We start from the raw sequence: 20150 nt of genomic DNA on the forward strand, positions 1-20150 counted from the left end.
GTGGACATGCTGCATCACATTCCCATGAATTTAAAGTGTCCTGCAGTGCCCAGTGTATTGTTGATGCCAGGATAAATGTTAAGCACTAGTTAAAGAAGATAGAGTACAATAGAAGTTCCCTTTTTTCTATAAATTAGATCGAATAAGAGTGGTGGCAGATAAGTGCTGGACTATTAAAGTCCATTTGGGAAACAAATGATTCAAAGAAAAATTGAAGCAAATTTATGCATCCTGGTGACTACATCCACCTCGTGGCTTTGCCTTTTCCTTAGGGCACAGTGGGGAGTTTTGCAAGCAATACAAGGAATGCATTGATTTGCAAGGTCAGGGAACATTCTGGACTTTGAGTAAATCTTACAGAAACATTCACAGCAATATTTTATATTTTCTAAAGAATCTAGAAATTGTGTCCCTGCAGGTTAAGTGACTCCACCAAAAGCAATGCAGATTTGGTTTTCTGTGCTGCTTTGAAAGCACATTTGATATGAGTGCATGGATGTTCTCTCCTGCTCAGCTGTTTTTTGTTTCCCAAAGTTTGCCATAGTAGTCTTTTATAAAAAAAAATGGAATTGTCTCTGACATTTTCAGGCAATACTCGACGCTGCTGCACTGAAGAATGATTCAAAAGCAGAAAGAGCATAGATTTTTTTACCTGCTCACGTGAAATGGTGAGGAATTGCTGAGGAGAGAAAAGGCAGTGGCCCTGCTGCGGCCAGAAGTTTTGTGTAGTCAAATCCCAGCAATTCTGCAGAGCAGTATGAAAGAAAATAAAATTGGGGTTTTTGCAAGCTTAAATGTCTCCCACGTTGCAACTCAATGTGAGGTCAGTTCTGAAGGCTTTTTTGAGAAGTGTGACAAAATTTCCCTGAATCCATCAGAGTGGACACACATCTGGCTATAACCGATGTCCAGTAGAAAAGCCACACACTCTGATCAGAGGGAGCTCAACTGTTGTGGTGTTACTATTCCCGAAACAACGGAAAACACCGTTCATAAAAATTTTGTTGGAGTTACCAATTCAGTGTGGGGGGAGCACCATTTAGAAATGAAAGCTGAGGACACATCGTGCCGACTATGCCAAGGTAGGATGCCATGGGATGTTCAGCATAGCACGTAGCACACAGTTTATTTTGCAGGACATGGAGGAAGAGGTTGAAAAGGAAAAAGTATTAGGAGTTTTTATGGAAGCCAGAATTGTGCCATGTTGTGATGGAAGCTTTATGAATGAAGGTATAATGTATTCTTAAAAAGAAAAGATGAGATACTAAACAGTTATAGGAAGCTATTATAGGAAGCACGAGTCTCTTCCTCTTCAGTCCTGAAAGAATCAGCACATGTTTTTTTAATTACAAGCAAAGTTCATTTGTCAAACTCAACTCCTCTGAGTATGTTTGAAATGCTTGCTAGCTCTTAAATTACTTGAAAATTCCATCTCGGTTTTGGCAGTGGTTGAGCTCAAGGAAAAAAATTGGTAAAACAGAAACCAAGCATGCCATAAACTAATGAGCATTGTAACTTTAGAGGTCTTCTGAAACTAGATACAGCAAATTAAAGTTTTATATGAGTCCTGTGGGCCCAATGATCTATTTTTTTTAATCTTCCTGGTTATAAAATGCTCCTTTACCATTTTATCCTTTCTTAAAAAGCTTGTAATATAGTGTAATTTTGAATTTATATCATTTCAATATTGTTAATATTAATCATGTACCTTTTTAGCCCTTCATTAAAAACATGATTCTTGATTTTTTATGACTATCCAACCTGCCTTACTCTTTTTCATTTTTGTTTTTAGATGCATCATCCTATTCAGATGAAACCCGCAGATAGTGAAAAGTCAAATGGTACGTGTTTAACTTATTTTTACTTAATTGTGACTCTCTAAACTAAAGCAAACACAACATTGTGAGAGTTTTTGCTTTACTCTTTGTGTGGTGAAAATGATATGAGGTAGTTTCCCTACACCTGACACATTGGGGAAGATGTTGACCTGCTCTGAACTCCCATTTATCCTCTGCTTTAAAGAAGGAAGGAAATGTTCTGAAAAACAGCCTTTCTTGTACCTGCTGTATGTCATGGTCTACCTCACTACATACATATTTCGCTTGTGTTCTCCTAGCAGCGAGGTGATACAGGAGCACCTGATACTGATAAAATGGAGATGAAATTTTAATAGTGAAAATAAAAAAGAAAAGAAACAAAAAACATTCCCGTGTTAACAAACCATGTAAGCAGCTCATGGGCCTTAAACATTTGCCTAAACTTCCTTTTTATAGAATGATGCTGTTCTGAATCTGAGCCAAATTCAGGTTTTAATCATATGCTTGGTTCTGAACTGGGAAACCCACCTTGCAGCTCTCTGTATACTTATTCCTCTCAAAGATTGTAAAATGAATGCTATAAAGACAGTAATATCCATTCAGAATACTAGGGTGTTGCCTAAGTGGATGTATATGACATGCAAAATAGATGGCATGCTAAATCTATTAAACATGCCAGGTTTGTATATTCAAGGAAATAAGATAATCGGATGGTAACGCAACCTGGCTGTGTGTGATTCTTTAAAAATATATACATGTGTATATTTTGCCCCTTGATTTGTTCCTGTAATTTTCTAAAATATATGTTAAAGATATCATCTGCCTTCTTAGATTGCAAGAGCTTCATTTTCCCATAAGGCCCACATAATCAGAGCTGGTTCCTCCAACAGGCATCTTTGCACCTCATTAATTAGTAATCAGGGCAGAAGCCGTGCACTTAGAGATCTACATACCTGCAAATGTAAATTATGATTGGGCTCTAAATCTCTCCGCAAGGCTTTTTTAAGGCTTCTTTTTTGCTAATTGTAGTGCATCCCATTTTCAGGCTTCTCCAAGGATTATAAAGTTTGGAAGGAAATTAAAACTTCACATTATGCTAGGTTCCTATTATGACAAGTTTCAAAACAAAACCGGCCACGAGCACAGGAAATTTGAGCCATCACCCATTTGTAAGGGAGTGATGTTCTCACTCTTGGGTTGAGTTTTAGCAGTTATTTCTTGCTGTCTTTGAACACTCAGAAGAGAGGTCAAGGCATCTGCATGGGCAGAAGGACTGAACTTTTCAGGCCCTGCTGTGGTCAAGGAGAACTTTGCTGTTGGAATCCAAAGTCCACTCCCTAGTATTCATTGTGCTTGCAGTGGGCAAATTTTCCCTTAGGTACAGGAACACTGGCCTGGACCCTCTGAACTAAGCATAGCCTCTATGAGTTCTTCCAAAGACAAATTTAACCTGAAGTTCCTTGGCAAATTAGAAAACTAAGAGGCAGTGGGCCAAAATTGACTCCCAGTGAGTTCATTGCCTGAAGTTTTTCTTCCTAAAGGAGGTTGAACATAGCGGCAAAGCGCTGTGGGGAATTGTGCAAATTCTGTCTTGCTCTGCAAGTAGCACCTGCTTGGAAAGCAGGGTAAGTTAGCTCCTCACTGCTGCTGTTAGACCAGGATTATCTGCATGATACTCCTGTCTGCACTGTGGGAATACTCTCTTATTTTCTTGTGCCCGTTCCTAGCATGAAAATCACGAGGGACTGGCTTTTTTTGCTTTTTTATCTTGCCTTTATATTTTGGGGAAAACACATTGACACATTAGAGGTTACAATTGTCAAATTAAATACCTTTATAAATTTAGACTCCTGAAGGGTGTAAGTACTCCTGGTAGGCATGTTCTTGGGGTGGTGAACTCTTCTTTTTTAAGGACTGGGGAAACAGAAGGCAAACTAATATCATGATGATGGTAACAGTGGTACAACTCTTCGGAAAGACGGGGTGTAGGCGTTGGATCCATGGAGGAGGTGAGAGTTTGCAAGCAGCTTGGAGAGCCAAAAAGAGAAAAAACAGCAGCATGGGGGATGCAGAGGCCTGTTTGGCACGTGTTTCCCATATGCTTCAGGCTATCCATCTGAGGAAGTATATTATCTGTGCCAACAGCAAGTTGTAAACTGCACCTCTTCAACCAGATTTGTAAGTTCAAAGGGGAAAAGAAAGAAGGTATACCAAGGCGTCTTGGTTTCCATGAACCGTGGTGTTTCAGCTTTTGAGGAATGCTCGAAACCCTTTGACTTCTGAGTAGTGGGAAGATCCCACTACATTTTAAAAAAGTAAAGGAAAGTGGTGTTTCTCAAGATTCAAACAGGTTAAAGAAATTGTCTTGGTCAAAATTTCCAGATAGCTTGTGGAAAGATATGTAGGAGAGGTTGAACACTCAATATAATTCTGAGCCTGCACATGTTTCTGAAGGCTTGAGAGATCTGTTCAAGTTCCACAGAGAGGAAGGAGACATCCCCTCATTCATCTTACAGAGGTATTCAAAGAACAGTATTTGCTGTGTGGTAAGATGTCCCCCTCCCCGTCTTGAGTCCCTTGAAAAAAGGTTTGAGTGAGCATCCAGGCCCAGGAGTACCAGCTTCTCCTTCTCCATCACTGTTCCTGTCTTTAGATGTATGCATCACTTCAGAAACCTGTCCTTTAGCACAAAAAGCCAGGCTCGCCTCGTGGAAACTGGAAGATGGTTATGGAAGAGGCACCTCCTGCACATGTTTGACTAAGTGCCTGGGCACTTCTGCAGGATTAGGACTTCATTAGCAACCTGAAGAGCTGGGTAGGAACTGATAGATCTATGCAATCACCTCCATTCCTTCCCTGTGTACAATAGCTCATGTGTCTGAGTCATCTCTCTGCTCCCGCAGATGAAAGGAAGCTGAATTTCTTCCACCAACCTTTCAGCAGCTAGAGTTGATGGGGGAAGACTTCCTTTTAGATCTAATTAATTTGTCTACCTGTGAGGATTCTGCAAAGGTTTTTATTGTTGAGAAATGTAACAACCCTGAAAGATTTTCAGATAATGAATTTTGTAGTGTGTCCTGGTCTGATCACCCATTAGGTCTAGTCTGACAACCTTTATATTGCTAGGTGGCTATTTTAACCTATCTACAAAGTTTTGGTTAAGGATTACCTGCCAGAAAAGCATGGTTTAAGACTTTGAAGGCTCCACCATTGCTACATTCATCTCAACTGTTAATCACTCAAAGTATTTCTCTGTTTAAGGATATTTTCCCTTTTTCAAACAAAGGGGATTCCTGCACTCTAATGCCAAAAAGTACATAAACATATGCTTGACTCTAAGTTGTCTGTGGCCATTAACATGCTACAATTTAACAAATACTTAAATGTGTCTTGGATCAGGATTTGAATAGTCAATACTTTCAGGGACGTATCCTGTGGACAGTATGTTCTTAAATGGATCAAAACTTCACCACTTCAAGGGAAATGACAAAATTCTCTATTTAAAAATAAAAAAGGGAGGGGACACATAGCTGAGTGATCTTATAATTTATTTTTATTTATTTTATTAGTAAAAACTTGAAAAAATAATTTTTAAATTCTAAATGGCACAACTTTGCCGATTTGGAGGGAGTAATTAAATGCCATATGTTAGCACTAACACATAGAAAAGTTGATAATTAATGCAGGCAGCTCCGGATCCAGGTGTGACTTTGACAGATTGTATGCAAGGGTTTTTCACAGGCTTACAAATAGGGATAAAAAGTCTGGTTTTCCCCCTTCCCTTCTGGATAAAAAAAAAAAAAAAATAACAAACAAAAACCCATTTATACATAATTAACTATTTCTTGACTTGCTCAAAAGAGAAGGCAACTTCTGGATGGAATATGCACTCTTTGACTAGACTCCTCAAAAATGTATAATAAAGGGATATAATTTTGATTTTTCAGGACAGAATTTTTAGGGTTTAGAAGAAACAGAAGGAAAGTTTGTTGAATCTTCAGGGAGATTTCCCATGATTATTACAGGGTTTAATTCTTTTGTAGCATGCAGAAAATATTCTCTACTGTTTTATTCTCCTGGGTTAACACAAGTGATCTAATACAGCCTACAAGAAATGCTCATTACTGAAGCAAATTGAGTAAAACTAAAAAATTAGACCCTTCAGGATGATATTCTGCAAATTGGATGTGGTGCTGTCAGAAGGCAGGAGGCTTGGTTTGAAAAAAGTTCTCCCCCAGCAGAGGCAGACTTCATCTCAGATAACCTTTGATGGTTAGCGTAGTGCTCTAGATTCAAATACGATACCTAGGCACCCATGCTAGTGATTGCAGAGCTAGTCTTGATGGAGTTATGAGAACAACTCATCTCATTTTGAGACAGATATTTGCACCTCATGACAGAGGGTTCCTGCATTCAGGCAAAAGATTCCCACCCCAAATCCAGCAGGCTTAGCACTGGATGTGTCGCACTAACTACCCTGGCAACATAGCTAGCCTGCATTTGTAACATCTTTGAGTGTATTAGAGGTGAACCCCACAATTAATTAATCAAGATACTGTGCAGTTTCACACCTTCCGTCATGTAACTAGAACTTCAGGTCTTGTTCACTATGACCTTCTGGCTGCTTCTTCTCCATCAATGAGGGGTACTCAGCCACCCCATCCTACTAGCTGCTTACAGATGGTTGGATCTACTTCATGCCCCCAGAGTGGTGCAAAACAGCCAGAAAGTACAACTAGGCCTATGAGCAAGGTTCAGAAATAATGATATCAAACATTTGCCAAAAAATTTTCATTAATTATCTGGATTTTGAATTATTGAAACCTATCCCTAGTGTGGGAGAGAAAACTATCAAGCAGCACTGAAATGCTTATGAGATATGTGCAAACAGGTGCTGACCCTGGTGCCCTGCTATCCTTCCCCCCAGCCTTCTCCTTTGCCTGCTCTCTCTTTGCCCAAAACACTCGCAACTCCCAAGCTTTGTCCAGTCCCTCATTTATTTCTCCTGTCCCTGCAGCTGGAGCTCAGGACATCTATGTTATCTATGTGTTATCATGATGACCAAGTTTTGGGAGTTGGCTGGAAGGTAACAGCCCTACTTGCTGTCGCTAGCAGGGGAGAGACTCCCATGAAACAAGTCATCCCATCTTGCTGGGAGAGCTGAGATCAGTCACTCTTTGGAGGAGCTGATCTTTTGGCATTGACAACAGCCAACTGATAACATTTTAGCAGAGACTAAAGCTGTACACCTAGACGGTAGCAGACTAAAGTTAGGCGTGATGGCTTTAGACTGCCATCCTTTCTCCAACCAGCAGCAGGTAGCACCATTCCCCATCTCGATGCTTTGTTGGGTCATGTGTGTTTAACGTTGGGCTCCTCATTTTACAGTCTATGGCAGCAATCCAACACACACAGGCAAATCAGCAGGCTTGGCTGACCAAAAGGGAAGTTTGATAACCTCTAAATACATTTGACCCATACTTCTTGCAGTCTGTTGTCTATTTGATTCTCAAATCATGTCTGCATGGCAGGTAAGAATTCATTTTAGAAAGAAAGAAGTGGCTGACCAGAAATGCAGAAACAAATCCAGACAGCCAGTCTTACAGAGGTGGAAAATGCATTCCTTTCTCTGCGTGAGAATATATCGTTAAAAACTCTTTCAGCCTAATAATATCAGATGTTCTATCAGATGGAGTGAAAACGTGTCATTTTGATCCTGACAATTGTCCCTTTAAATGTTTTTTATGCTGGGCCCCTAGCCAAAAAAAGAATAGCAATTTTCTTAAGCTTCAACGCTGATCAGCACTGACTAACAGCACTGAATGCAGAGCACGTCATCATATCAATATGTTTTCTGTACTCTGAGCATTCTTTGTGAAATCTGCATTTTTAAGATGTACAGTACATGGAAGCTGGATGTTTAATTTACTATAAAATCACCCTCAAGCTGAAAACCTGCAAATCATGTTAGTTAAATGGCATATTTATAGGTTTACTAGCGAAACTGAAGGAGGCCGGTGGGGAGTTTGTCATCTGCTACTCTTTGGAAAATTAAAACAAACCCTTCCTGTTTGCATCTCATTACTTTTGAATCTCCGTGTGAATCTCTTTGGTCTGAGTCTTTGTCCTTGCACCTATGCAGGATGCAAGGGACCCCCTTTGGGATGGTGTGGCAGGACATTTGTCCAGCTCATTTTTAAGAGGGTTGGGATCTAGTCACCCTTAGGGTAGACCTGCACACTGTATTTCAAGCCTAAAATCAACCCAAATTTAAACAGACTGGTACTAGCTCACACACAGGCAGAAGTTAAGAGGTTCATGACGGGGAGCAGAGGGCAATGCTTGGACCCATGCTTGGCACCAAGGCTTCCCCCAGCCTGACCTCTGTTTGTGGTATGGAGAAATCCATACCTGGCAGCCCCGCTGGGTCCCTTGCCTCATCCCCTTTCCTGCACCCTGGCCATAGTGTGTGGCTGCTGTCAGGAGGACTGGCTGGCCAGGGACCTTCCTCAAGAGATTACTCAAGGCAATATAGGAGTTGTAAGCAGCGAAGTTACAGGCATCCTTTCACCAGCAAAAGTGACTACCTAGACTCTCCTTGTGGCTGTGAGCAAGGCAATTCAGTTTTGCCATGCTTAAAATAATTATTAGCAGCATCAAGGCCAATTATATATTACAAAGCAGATGTAAAGTTTCATTGTAAGACGTAGATAAGTATACATATACACAAATATATATATATTTTAAAAAATCCCAACTTGCAGGTCTTATTTGCAATCTTGCATATTCAGCTCCTGATCTATATATAGCTGGCTCATCCCCTGCATTCATCGTTTGTTAACCCTTTCTGGAGGGTTAACCTGCATGTGGAACCTGAATATAAAGTGTGAAAGAAAATATTGAGTCTTGAGGAGTCTCTGCTGAGGAAAGCTTCTTCTCCTGGGTGTTAAATTCACACCAATTTTCTTGCAAGCTTGTGGAGTTAGAAGCTGGGATTGTAGGGGCTGGTCTGTGTTTTGGATTCTGAAAAATGCATAGTCTTGGTGCTTGCTTATATAAAACCTACAAATACTTTTTGAAGTCAATAATTCTAAGGAAAAAATTGCTTTAAACACCTCTCATGATCAATAAACATGAACCTCTTTTTTTTATTATTGAAATTATTAAATGCACTTAAAGTGCTGAAGTATAGCACAAATAAAATCCTACACAAATAAATGCAGTTTCTTCTTCCTCAGCTGCAATTTATTCCATTTGACAAACTTGTACTAGTACAGGAGAGGGTTGGGGAGCAAGGGAAGATAGATTTTTTTTTTATTATTTTTTTTTTTTTGGTAAGCCCAGAAATGAAAATACTTCATTACAAAAATAATTTGCACAATAATGGAAATAAGTAAGTGCACTGCAGACTCTCTGGAGTAAAGCTTTCCCTCTCTCTTTGCTTCCACGCAAACTCTGACAGTCTGCTCATTAACAGTGAATTGGATTTACATGCCATTTCAAGAGAAGAAGAAAGCACTGGTGTATACACTGTATAATAAGCACTTAGATTTTTGGTTTAATATAGATGGGTGGGTGCGTTAACATTTTTAAGTTTTTCCAGGGTGAATTAAGTTTTGATGACCTATTTCATTTTTGACAAGAGTCCACAGCTTTAGACCTGTAAATTTGAGTTTGATTAACAGGACTGTGTGCATCCTGCTGCAAGCAGTCCAGCTTTTGCTGATTTTGGTGACAATGCAGACAGGAAATAGTCTACCAATAATTCAGGCAAAGCACCTTTTTCAATTTTTTTGCAAACTCAGCATCATTATGAATCAAAGGGTTTGGCTCTGGGAAAACATTATGCAGCCCTCTTGTTAAAGTGCTGCTCTGGAATATGCCTTGTGTGGTCCTGAAGGGGAGAGGGCTGTGGCAGTCTGGAAAAAAAAGCAGGAAAATTTAATGCATTCTTTTTCCAGAGCAGTCGTTACACATCTGCCTTTCGAGTGCATTAAGTTGGCTGAAACTGAAAGCTCAGATAGGAGCCATTCTCTCAAAACATTTCTCAGGAATATTTTGCATTAGCTTCTATCATTACGCACACAATCCCTTCTTCACCCTCACCCCGTCATGATTTCTTTCATACATGAGGGAGGTGAGGGAATTTATCTGAATTAAAATCTATGCAAAGATATCTTTAAAAGTCTCTCTAACAGAGGATGCTTTTTTCTTAGCAGCCGTGACGGGGAGGCATATGCAGAATGACTAAGGCAGCCAATTAATGTTATATAAACAGCAAGCACCACTAGAAAAAGAAGAGCGAGAAAGAAAAATGAGAGATTTGAGGTGGGGGAGGAAGAGGGGAAGGGAGGTTATAAGTATAAAGTATTTGCCTTAGGACTTGTCTTCAGTTACAGAGCCAGACTCACATGACTGGAGCTTGGTTTGATGTGGTAATGAAGCATTGATCACAGGAAAAAGATGAAATGGCCTTTGCTCATTCATTATTTTTATCTTCTAGCTGTGGAAGACAGAAAATTGTTCATAGGAATGGTTTCGAAGAAGTGTAATGAGAATGATATCAGGGTGATGTTTTCTCCGTTTGGCCAGATAGAAGAATGCCGAATCCTTCGGGGACCGGATGGGCTGAGCAGAGGTGAGTGTGCAGTCTGTAAAGTCTCTTTCCTTAAGTGCTAATTGGGAGCTATATGTCACAGCCAAGGTAGGCATAGCCGCTGTCTGCAGCTAGAGGTTACGCTGTAATACGTCCCACGTGATGAAGGTATCCACATGAACTTTTCACAGTGACTGAAATTATCACCTTTTATTTCCAGTGTCAGAAAGGTCTCGGTGCCAACATATTAACTTGTGTTATCGCCCTGTTTGTCAGCTGGAAAGGTTCCTTTGCACCCTGAGAAACCACCCTCAGTTTTCTGCTCTCACTAAATCAAAAATCCTTCCCTGACCCCATTTCTGCTTTTAAGCATAAGGCCAAAAAAAAGAAGGATTGTAAATGACTGCTTGAAGGCATAGAGGGTCATGGGAACTGGCCCACATTGTAGCACTATCTCCTCCATTCCTGTGTTTTCTATAACTATATGCAAAACATAGGTCTGCTGTAACTGAGAAACAAAGAGGTTAGCTTAAACCTGAGAGCTTTGCCTGGACAAAAGTTTGTAAAAAGAGCTTTTAATTCTTGTGCCTCTATCACAACCCAAAAACCCGGGCAGAGGTGTTAAGCAGCACCACCAAGAGCGGTCAAGCAGCTGACCTGAACTTTGGAAATGAAGTGCAGCACAGACTTCAATAGCCGGTGATCCCTTTTGAGTGCAAAAATGCCTTTTGGGGAAAGGCCCTCTGAAAGCATATTGAAAAGAAAAATAAATGTATATTGCTGACCCAGGCTTTATATTAACTCTATGGTATATGGACCTGAAATTATTCTCAGAGCGTGAACCTTCTCAAAAAGCCAGTGCCAGTTGGTGCTGAGTGGAAAAGAAGATAGTGATAGTCCTGTCTGTCAGTGTGGAAGAATGCTGTGGTACTAGCCATGGCCATTTAACGGCACAGGGAGTAAAGTAATTTTAAGTGTGGAGCTGTGAAAACATCACTTCTGTTTCTATAGAAAAAAAAATACATAGCACAGTTTATGCATTTTATTACATTTTCAAAAGGCACAGAAAAAATAATAGTACCCATTTTGCATATAGATATAGGTGTAGATATAGATATTTTTCTTTACTTTTGGATCTGCTTGTTTCCAGTAGGCTATAGGATCCGCAGTATTTTGTGCAACAATTTGTGCATGGGGGGTTTTTTGGTTTGTGTACAGCCCAGCTTCTTTAAAATGCCTATAAATTTCAGCAGGGGAAGTTGCAGGTATTCCTGTATTTCATGGCACTGCTTGAAAACACTTATTATACTACTTCTGAACAATAAGGACTGGTTGAAAAGACACTCTGATGATAAATAGGGATCCCCAAGAAAATTATGCACTTAGATTTGTGCATGCTCAGTCTGTGATCCCAAAACTTTTGGGGCTGGAATGCAGCAGTCCCTTCAGGCAAGGAGAGGCTCAGGAGCATGGCTTTTGCCTTGGGGAAGACTAGGGGAAGGGTCTGAGGATGGTTCCTGCAGCTCAGTAATGAATGTTAACTGATGGATTCGAGTGCTGTCATTATCTTTCTAGACCCAACATTGAGTCAAAACAAGTATTTCTGATTTTCACTTATTTAATTTTGTAAGTAGCACAGGGAAGGAGTGATGAAAGTCACAAGCGGGAAAGGAGCTAAGTAACTGCTGAAATAACAACATCTGGGCATCGGATGTTTTGAGCCCCAAAAAGATTTAATTGACTTCTCAGCATCACCCAACAAAGAAATGGATCTTTCCTGGGATCCATAGAAATCCCACTGCGTGCTTGCTTTTATTCAGCAGACACTGGGCATAGCATGAGCGTAGAAAAGTTAATTATGAAACCCAACAGGGTAAGTGAGGTTGGTGGGGTAGTCTTGTTCTGCTGTAACTAGCAATCTCATGATAATCACAAGCTGAGGTTTTTAAGCCATGTCACCAGCGTATCGGGCAGAGCAGTGTCATCTGCTGGCCAGTAGCACCGTAGAGTTAATGTGCTGCTCTCTCCTGCTGGAGGCTGAAGATCTCAGTCCAGGTAGGTCACACACCAGTAGTTGTAGCAGAGCTGTATCCTCTCTGCCACTTGGGTTTATTTTGGTCACAATCACGACTGATATTCTATCATGCCCTCATGCATCATGCCTTGATAAACTTGAATTGCTTTCTACACACCCATGTTGACACTTGAAAATGAGTTCAGCTGTGCCAACCAGGTTTTCAGGCAGATGTTTATCAGGTTCACAAAACCACCACTCCATGAGAGAAGGGAAAGTGTTGGGAAAATGGTTGGTATTGAAATCGAAATGAAAAGTGCTGAGGGAGGTTTGCAGTGGAGGGAGCTTGGCTGAAAAAGCACAGGGTGAAAAGCTGCTTCACTAAAGCAAGAGGAAGAATTTATACAGTTAAATCTTCATGATGAATTCAAATACTTAATGAGTTTTAATTCGTGTTACCATTTCCAAGATGTTAATTCCCTTTGACACAAACAGTATTAGTTTTCCCAGCACCCATTGGGATGTGCTTCCCTTCTAGACAGGGGGGTGAATGAAAAATGGTCGCTGTCTTAGGAAAACACTGTCCTCACCATGCCAGAGCCTTTAGGGACTCACAGTGCTCACAGCAGTGAGATGGAAATATGGTCCAATAAACTCTGTTTGGCATCTCTTTTCAGTTGCATAACAAGTGCCCATCATGGTACCTCGCATGAAAAGAGCTTGAAAAGTGTATTATTTGGCATTTATGCCAACTTTCAAGCTTTGTTAAAGGGTTCAGACAAATAATCTTTATTCCCGGCAGATAGTTGCAAGGAATAGCTCCAGGTTACACTGCTCAGTAGAACAGTTTTGGTTTGTGATGCTTTTTTTTTCTTAGTAAAGAGTAAAAATGTTTCACTTGACTTTTAGGCCCTGTCTACACTACAACAGCAACCTCACCGCTAGTACGGTAAGAGTCTGCTGTCAGCTCATGGGAGAGATGTAGGGTTGTAGTGTACCACATGGCTCCAGTAGCAAGGAGAAATCCCGTCCTGTGGCATCAAGGGAAAATGTAACACTTTGTGATGAGTGTGATATAAGTGCTAAGATAAAGAGAGAGAGGGAGATTGAACCGGTTGTTTCTATTGTAGTTTCTAGCCAAGAGTTGACAGAACTTTAATAAAGTCGCACCCATTGCTGTCACTACTGATAATGGACCATCAGCATTTCCACTCCAAATTCCTATTGTCAGCTGTTTGAAACTCATCTGTAAAACGAGACTAAAATGATGATACAAAGTTCCAGTGGTGGAGCAGTGTATTTTAAAGAAACTGAGATTTTTTTTTTCCTTGAGTCATTTTTTTCCCCACTGTTGTTCACTCCTGCATCTAAGAAATAATTGTTGTTTATATCTGTAACTTGTTAAATTCCAGCCAGCTACAAGAAATAGGCAGCAACCAAAAGGCATTGCCTTCCGCAAGCTCTGGGATAGTCCCTGTGAAATTAGTTGGCTGGCAGAGAGTAATTCCCAGCTGTGAAAAGTATTAAAAAATAAAAATACCCTGTTGGCTGTAGAGATAAAGAAAGCAGGGACTCAACAGACATGGAGGCTGGCCTTCACTTTAGCAGGGTTCATGGGACTATCTAAAGAAGCTTGCCACTGCCTGTACTATATTCATTATTCAAAGAGAAGGATTCAGCCTGCAGGGTTGTTTAATCCAGCACTTTTTCTGAAGGGCTAAGTATGCTTTACAAAAATTCATGATTGTGATATCATGTGCTAAGCTTCATTATCATGAAAAAGCAGAAGTGAACTGCCTCAGATGATTAAGATTTTAAATCACTTATTGTAAACGGCTTAAGGAAACTTTCAGACCTCCTGACTCCTAGCACTATGTAACGTCTACATGACCACAGATGCCAACACCGTCAGCCATGCAGTGATAGCTGGATTGTGCAAAAATAGCCAGAAATACCCAAGTTCGATTTGTAGTTGTGCCACTGATGTGCTATATTGACTGTGAGTTGGTTTCATCATCTCTCTGTTATCCCATTCCTTAACATAAGGATAGCAACGCTCCTCTACTTTTGTAAAATGGGTTTTTTTAGATCAGTGGATCAATATCTCTGTATCACTCTAGGAATTATTACCATCCATAATGATGATTAAAAAAATCCTCTTATCACAGGAGCACCCCACAGCAAATTATTCTGCTGTATTGCTAGGTGCAGATTTATATAACAGATATCAGGAAGACGTCGACTGGTTAATAGCATGCACTGAAAAAAACCCACTAATAACATGTACAGACAGTTGGATATACCATCAAAATTATGGAAAAGCTCTAAATGCATATTTCTACATCTTCTAGGCTCCTAATTGTATGAGTTTTTTAACAAAACATCACCAGGCACATGGAACAAGTGAACATTTCTGCAGGCATTGATTTAAAGGATTTTTTTTTTCTTTTTTTGCTTTAAGAGCAGGTTAGAAATGACATGGAGAGTTATACCGTGGTCAGGCGATTTAATTTCATGAAAATCCATTAATAACTTTCAGATTCAGGGGGTTTCTTGATGAATTAGCAAAAGAAAATTAGTAGTTGCATCATAATTAATTGTAGTGAAGGGTAAGTGAGGAGGCTTTATGCCTGTTTGGTTTTCCTTATGGATATTCAGGGCTCCTTTCTGAGCTAAAGTAACGTGAAGTGCCAGTCATGGGAACAGCCTGGATTAGGAGCAACTTTCTGACTGGTGTATCAGTAAGTGATGGGAAACGAGGACAGTGGAAGTGCTGTAATTTTAATTGCTCTTCAGAAGCACCTCCAAGCCTTACTTCTTTTGCTGTAATGTGGTAACATTTTAATTTTTTCCAATCATTATGGTACATTTAATTTTCCTTTTCCCCTGCTGAAACTCTTTTGAATCTGGGAAGGAATAAACACATCCAAGTGACCAGTGTCTGCTGGCCTTTGGCCAGTAGCTACATCTCAGATTTCTGTTACTGCAGTTTTGCAGCAAACCCTCCCCAGAGGGAAGTCTGAAATGAAAAAATGTACCAGAGGTTTTATTCCAACGAGAAGGGTCATCGAGGCACTGCTAGAGAATGTGGTCTTTAGTACCCACTTGATTCTGGTTTTGTGTAAATTCCAGTTACTGAATTCTGTACTTTGCAAGGTGGTTAATTGACTGTCCAATTAGAATTGCTTTGAGGAAACCATGAACTTCAGGAAATTTAAAATCTAGAATCTGTCATCTGGTCAATAGTCAAGAGAAGTCAGTAAAGCCAAAGAGGTGAGGCATGTTTACAGAACATGACTCTTGTTACCTTTGTGTGCCTGATATACATAAAGAGCTCACTGTGACTTTTTCAAAATGCTTTACTTTGGGCTGAGTTGTTGCACTTGGTCTCAGACCTGTTGTGTGTCTTAAGCAATACCTAATGACCAAATGTCTGTGCAATAAACACTTCAATGTCTTTATTTGGAGCTGAAATGTATTTTAACCACTAAGACATATTTTTGTGTGATGTCTTCATTAGAAGGCTCTTTCCCGGGCTGTTTCTTCCTTCAGACTGTGCTATATTAGCACTGTGTAGAAAAGGGAGTCTATTTTGCAATCTCAGCTAAAAATATTTTAACACAACTAGAGCTTATTTTTATCGTGCTTCATTTTTCATAGCTTTTTATTCGAGCCTTATCTTTTCTTTAAATAGAGGCTTTCATCTCAGAGGATCCCAAATACTTCTTGCTGGAGTATTTTGGCAGCTTTTCACTATTGTTTCTTCACAGAATTTGAAGAAAAACCTTGTTCACAGTGAACTAGGAAGCTGTAGTGCAACCATTACACCACCAGCTGCGCAGCCACCCTGCGTAGCACCGCGATTGCTCGGATGACTTTGAAAATCTCTTGAGCCTTCTTCTGTGTCAGAGGGGTCACTGTATTTTTTTTAAATTGATTACATCTGCCTTTCTTTCATCTTCAGAACTTTAAAGCTGTGGTTTTAAACTTCCATTTTTAACTTTAGGCTTGATTCAAAAATGTCTAGGAGTTTTGCATCTCCCTTTGGCTTCACTGAGGGTTTGGGGGCTTTAAAACTTCTGATAGACCACAGTAGTTTGATGTGGGAGGTTTCTTGTGTAGGTATGAAATCAGACCCCTTACCTTGAGACTTCCATACTTAAAAATGTTCTATTTCACTTGAAGCTTGCAAGTATTGATGTTGTGTTAGACTGCTGACTGAACATTTCAAAACAGTCTATGAAAGCCTGAGATTAGAAGAACTGGGTGAAACGGGAGCTGAAATCAGGCAGTGCTGAGCTTTTTTAAATATTTCAAATAATTCAGTCACTCAAGCAGCAAGCCCTAGGTTTGGAATGGCACGGGTCAAGGAGGAAGCTTATCAAATTTCGCAATCTATTCAAAATTCTCTTTCAGTTTGGAGTGGGAGGGGGGTAATGACCAACCCTGTGAGTTTAGATGTTCTCTCATCTGAGATGGCAAATGTGATAATGTGCTCCAAATATCTTCTGTGACAGGGCTGGGTGCCTCCCTCTGATTCTGCCTGCAGGAGGAAATTACCTCAAGCAGCCTTTCCCCAGTCAATCATTTATCTGGTGGAGGGGGTGAGAAGGCAGCCTTGGAGAAACAACTAAAAGTCTTAGACCACCTTTCTCCCTCCCCTTTTGTTTCTGTTAGTGATCCCTGACATTTTGAAACCAGAGGTGATAAATAATTGCAAGGTGACTTGCAGGTTGGCTGTATTTACAAAAGGATATGTGGTTTTTTGTTGTTAGGTAGCTAGTGGTACAAAATGAAGTAATTTCAAGGCATTAGCTGTAGCAATATCTCCCTCTCCACGATTTCTCTCCCAGAGAGCTCCATAGCTCCCGTAAGAAGCGGGTAATTGAGGTATCAGGACTCAGTATGGTAGGACAGAAATAGTTTGCTTGTAGCTATTGGTCTGGAAGACCTCGGCCCGCAGCACTACAATCAATGCAGTGTTTCATAGGATGAGGTAAGAGGCCACAGAAGTCTTTCTTGTTTCCTTGCACCATGAGGCATGAAATCTGATTAGTCTTGTCCTCTTATAATTGTGATTTACAGTCCTAAAGCTGGCAGTATGCTCCCAAAAGGCCACCTGTATCAGTGAGATACGGTGAGTGAGAGTATGCTGAAAAGGGTTTTCCCAACCCTGCAGAAACTGCTGTGGCAAGAGTTCAGGATGGTTCAGGCAGAGCTCATCTGACTTAAACAAGTGAGATCCAGTGTCCTTAGACACCAGCTTCTGATTAAATTCTAGGTGCCCAATGAAACCATCCTCCTAAAATGCATATGTACCCTGTATAGGAAAATAAAGGTACTGCCATTGACTGTGGCAGAGAATACAGGCATCTCAGAGAACAGCTTTTCTGAATGCCTAAATTATATAATGCAAGTTCAGCGACTGAGTTAAGTGGACTGAATCCTATGATACAGGCTTAGCTCCCTCCAGCGTGGCACTCTGGTCATGAAGGAAAGGATCCCATGGTTCACACATAATAAAATATATAGGATCCCATGTTTCACACATAATAAAATATATGTGCACACATAATAAAGATACAAATTTTGTCAGGTTTGGTAGCTGAAGAAATAACTCTTGAGTGTGAATACATGTAGCAATGTCTGGAAAGATGGTTAAATTAGCTAGCGTTTAATTGGGGTACCTGATGGTGACAACTGAAGGTCTAGGTTTTCAAATAATTTAGAAATAAGGTTGTCTACTGAATTTTTACCATGGTTATTCAGGCAAATTGGGTATTTACTGTGCAAATGGACACTGTCCATCGGTGGGAAATGGCCTGCTGACTGGAGATAACAAGGGGACCTAACCTTGTAGCCTCTGGCTGGCAAACTGTAATTAAAATGCAGTCCTGTCTTCTCTGTGGAATGCTGTTTCCAAATGCTCATATTCAAGCCACATAACCTCATTCATCAGGCATTCCCCTTGCCCGGAGAACAAGTTTCTTTCAAATTGGTAGCTCGCTATATGGTACGTTACAGAGATCTGCTGTGAAGGTCTTTTCGCTCCACGACAAAGGCAACGGAATCCACACAAACGGATTTGGGCCGAGGAACAAGGAGGGAGGTTTTGCAATAGTGTTGGGTGCTGAAAGTCCCCAAAAGCTGAGCTTTGTGGTTAAAAAGAGAAAAAGCTTAAGGGAGGGAAGAGAGAGTCTGCTTTATCTTGAGAGGAGTGCAGCTTTATTTCTCTGCTGATTCACATTTCTTTTGAGACCTGCTAATTGCAACATCTCTCAGTAAGTTACTTACAGCAGTACTGCTGGGTAGAAATTGTGATAAATGCATAAACTGTGTCTTATTGATTTTTGTTGACATTTTACATGCTTCTTATGCATTCTAAACCTCCATTCAGTAATTGTCACTATGGTACACACTCTTGGATAATGAGAGCGAAAGAAGTGAATAAAGCAGTTTCTTGACCATTATAAACAATATTATTCAAGGCTCTGTATGGGGTTTCTTGCCTGCCCTCCAGTATATCTCTATTTGTGCTCATCCCCCCATTGAATTTGCAAGACAAGAAATGAAAACCCTTGGTGTTATTTCCTCTGTTAATGATAATAACAGAAATGTTTTTAAGAGAGATTACTTCGAGACTGATGGTAAATTTGGACCTCTTTAATTTTAGTGCACAGCAGCAATATGGAATCTAGCAGAGGTACTGTAGTTTATTTACCCTTCTACTGCACATTTTGTCTAGATTGCCATACAGAAAGCTGTTTTGTTACATCATTTTCTTTGACACATAGTGTGGCTAAACAGTAGAAAGACAACATCAGTTGTACGTTACCTAAGAAATATGTGGAGTCACAACACTGCCATGAAGTTTGCGTAAAAGAATTCTGACTTCTGATTTTATGATGCTCACCTATCAGTCAGAGGTACACAAGACAGATTAGGTTCTCTTGTATCAAGGGCTTTTACATTAAATAGAAAAAAAAATAGCGCATGATGCAAAAATGCATTGACTTTATCTTCATGACTAGATGTAGTGCTTTTGGGTAATGATCAGGCATTGCTTTCTCTTACTGTTGTTTGATTAAAATGTGAATACAGTCTTGACTTGATAATCTTACCAGGTACACACAGAGCAAAAAAGAGAAGGTATTTTATGCCTCAAATTGATTTGCATAACCCAAACAATCTGTTGCTTGTTGGATTGCAAAATGGTTTATTTTGCCCATTGGCCACAGGGGCAACAATATTGTATTTTTGATGCCAGAATGTAGCTTTCATGCATTAGCTCTAAAACGACAATATGCTTTAGCCTCTCAGTGCTTAGATTTGCTTCATTTGGAAATCTTTTAAGTAGTAATAATAATAATGTTTTGAGGAAATTGAGTGGAACACTAAATTATTCTCTGAAACCTAAGTTCAAACTGTGCAAGGCTAAGGGAGCTGAAAATCAATGCACTTTTAAAGTCATTAGAGATCACAAGTGGAATAAGTCTGTGTTGCTTTAGCTAAGCTTTTAGTGTGCCATGGTATTATTACAAAATCAGCCTGAATCTGCATTAATTTCACAGTCTTTTTCTTTAAGATGCCCAAGGGTGCATGAAGAATAAAATGTAAATCTCAGAAGGCAATGTTTTTATTAGTCAAAAGGGCAGTGAGTCATGCACTGAAAAAGTTGACCTGTACCATGCCCAGTGTAGGTATGACTGACAATAGTAAAAGG

At 40.0% G+C, this 20150-nt stretch overlaps 1 protein-coding gene across 11 annotated transcripts in view; it reads left to right on the forward strand.

Annotated features, from left to right (window-relative positions):
• CELF2 (CUGBP Elav-like family member 2) overlaps positions 1-20150 on the forward strand; it is a 385790-nt gene that overhangs the window by 302965 nt on the left and 62675 nt on the right. For 10 of the 11 annotated variants that reach the window (XM_074869739.1, XM_074869737.1, XM_074869735.1 and 7 more), the window contains 2 exons: positions 1793-1841; positions 10321-10455. In XM_074869739.1, coding sequence (XP_074725840.1) covers positions 1793-1841; positions 10321-10455 — 184 coding nt within the window. Of the gene's footprint in view, positions 1-1792; positions 1842-10320; positions 10456-20150 lie in introns of those variants that run through there. The other variant, XM_074869746.1, reaches the window with a different exon arrangement.

Source organism: Strix uralensis, chromosome 5 (genome assembly GCF_047716275.1).
Source record: "Strix uralensis isolate ZFMK-TIS-50842 chromosome 5, bStrUra1, whole genome shotgun sequence".
NCBI classification, from domain to species: domain Eukaryota; kingdom Metazoa; phylum Chordata; class Aves; order Strigiformes; family Strigidae; genus Strix; species Strix uralensis.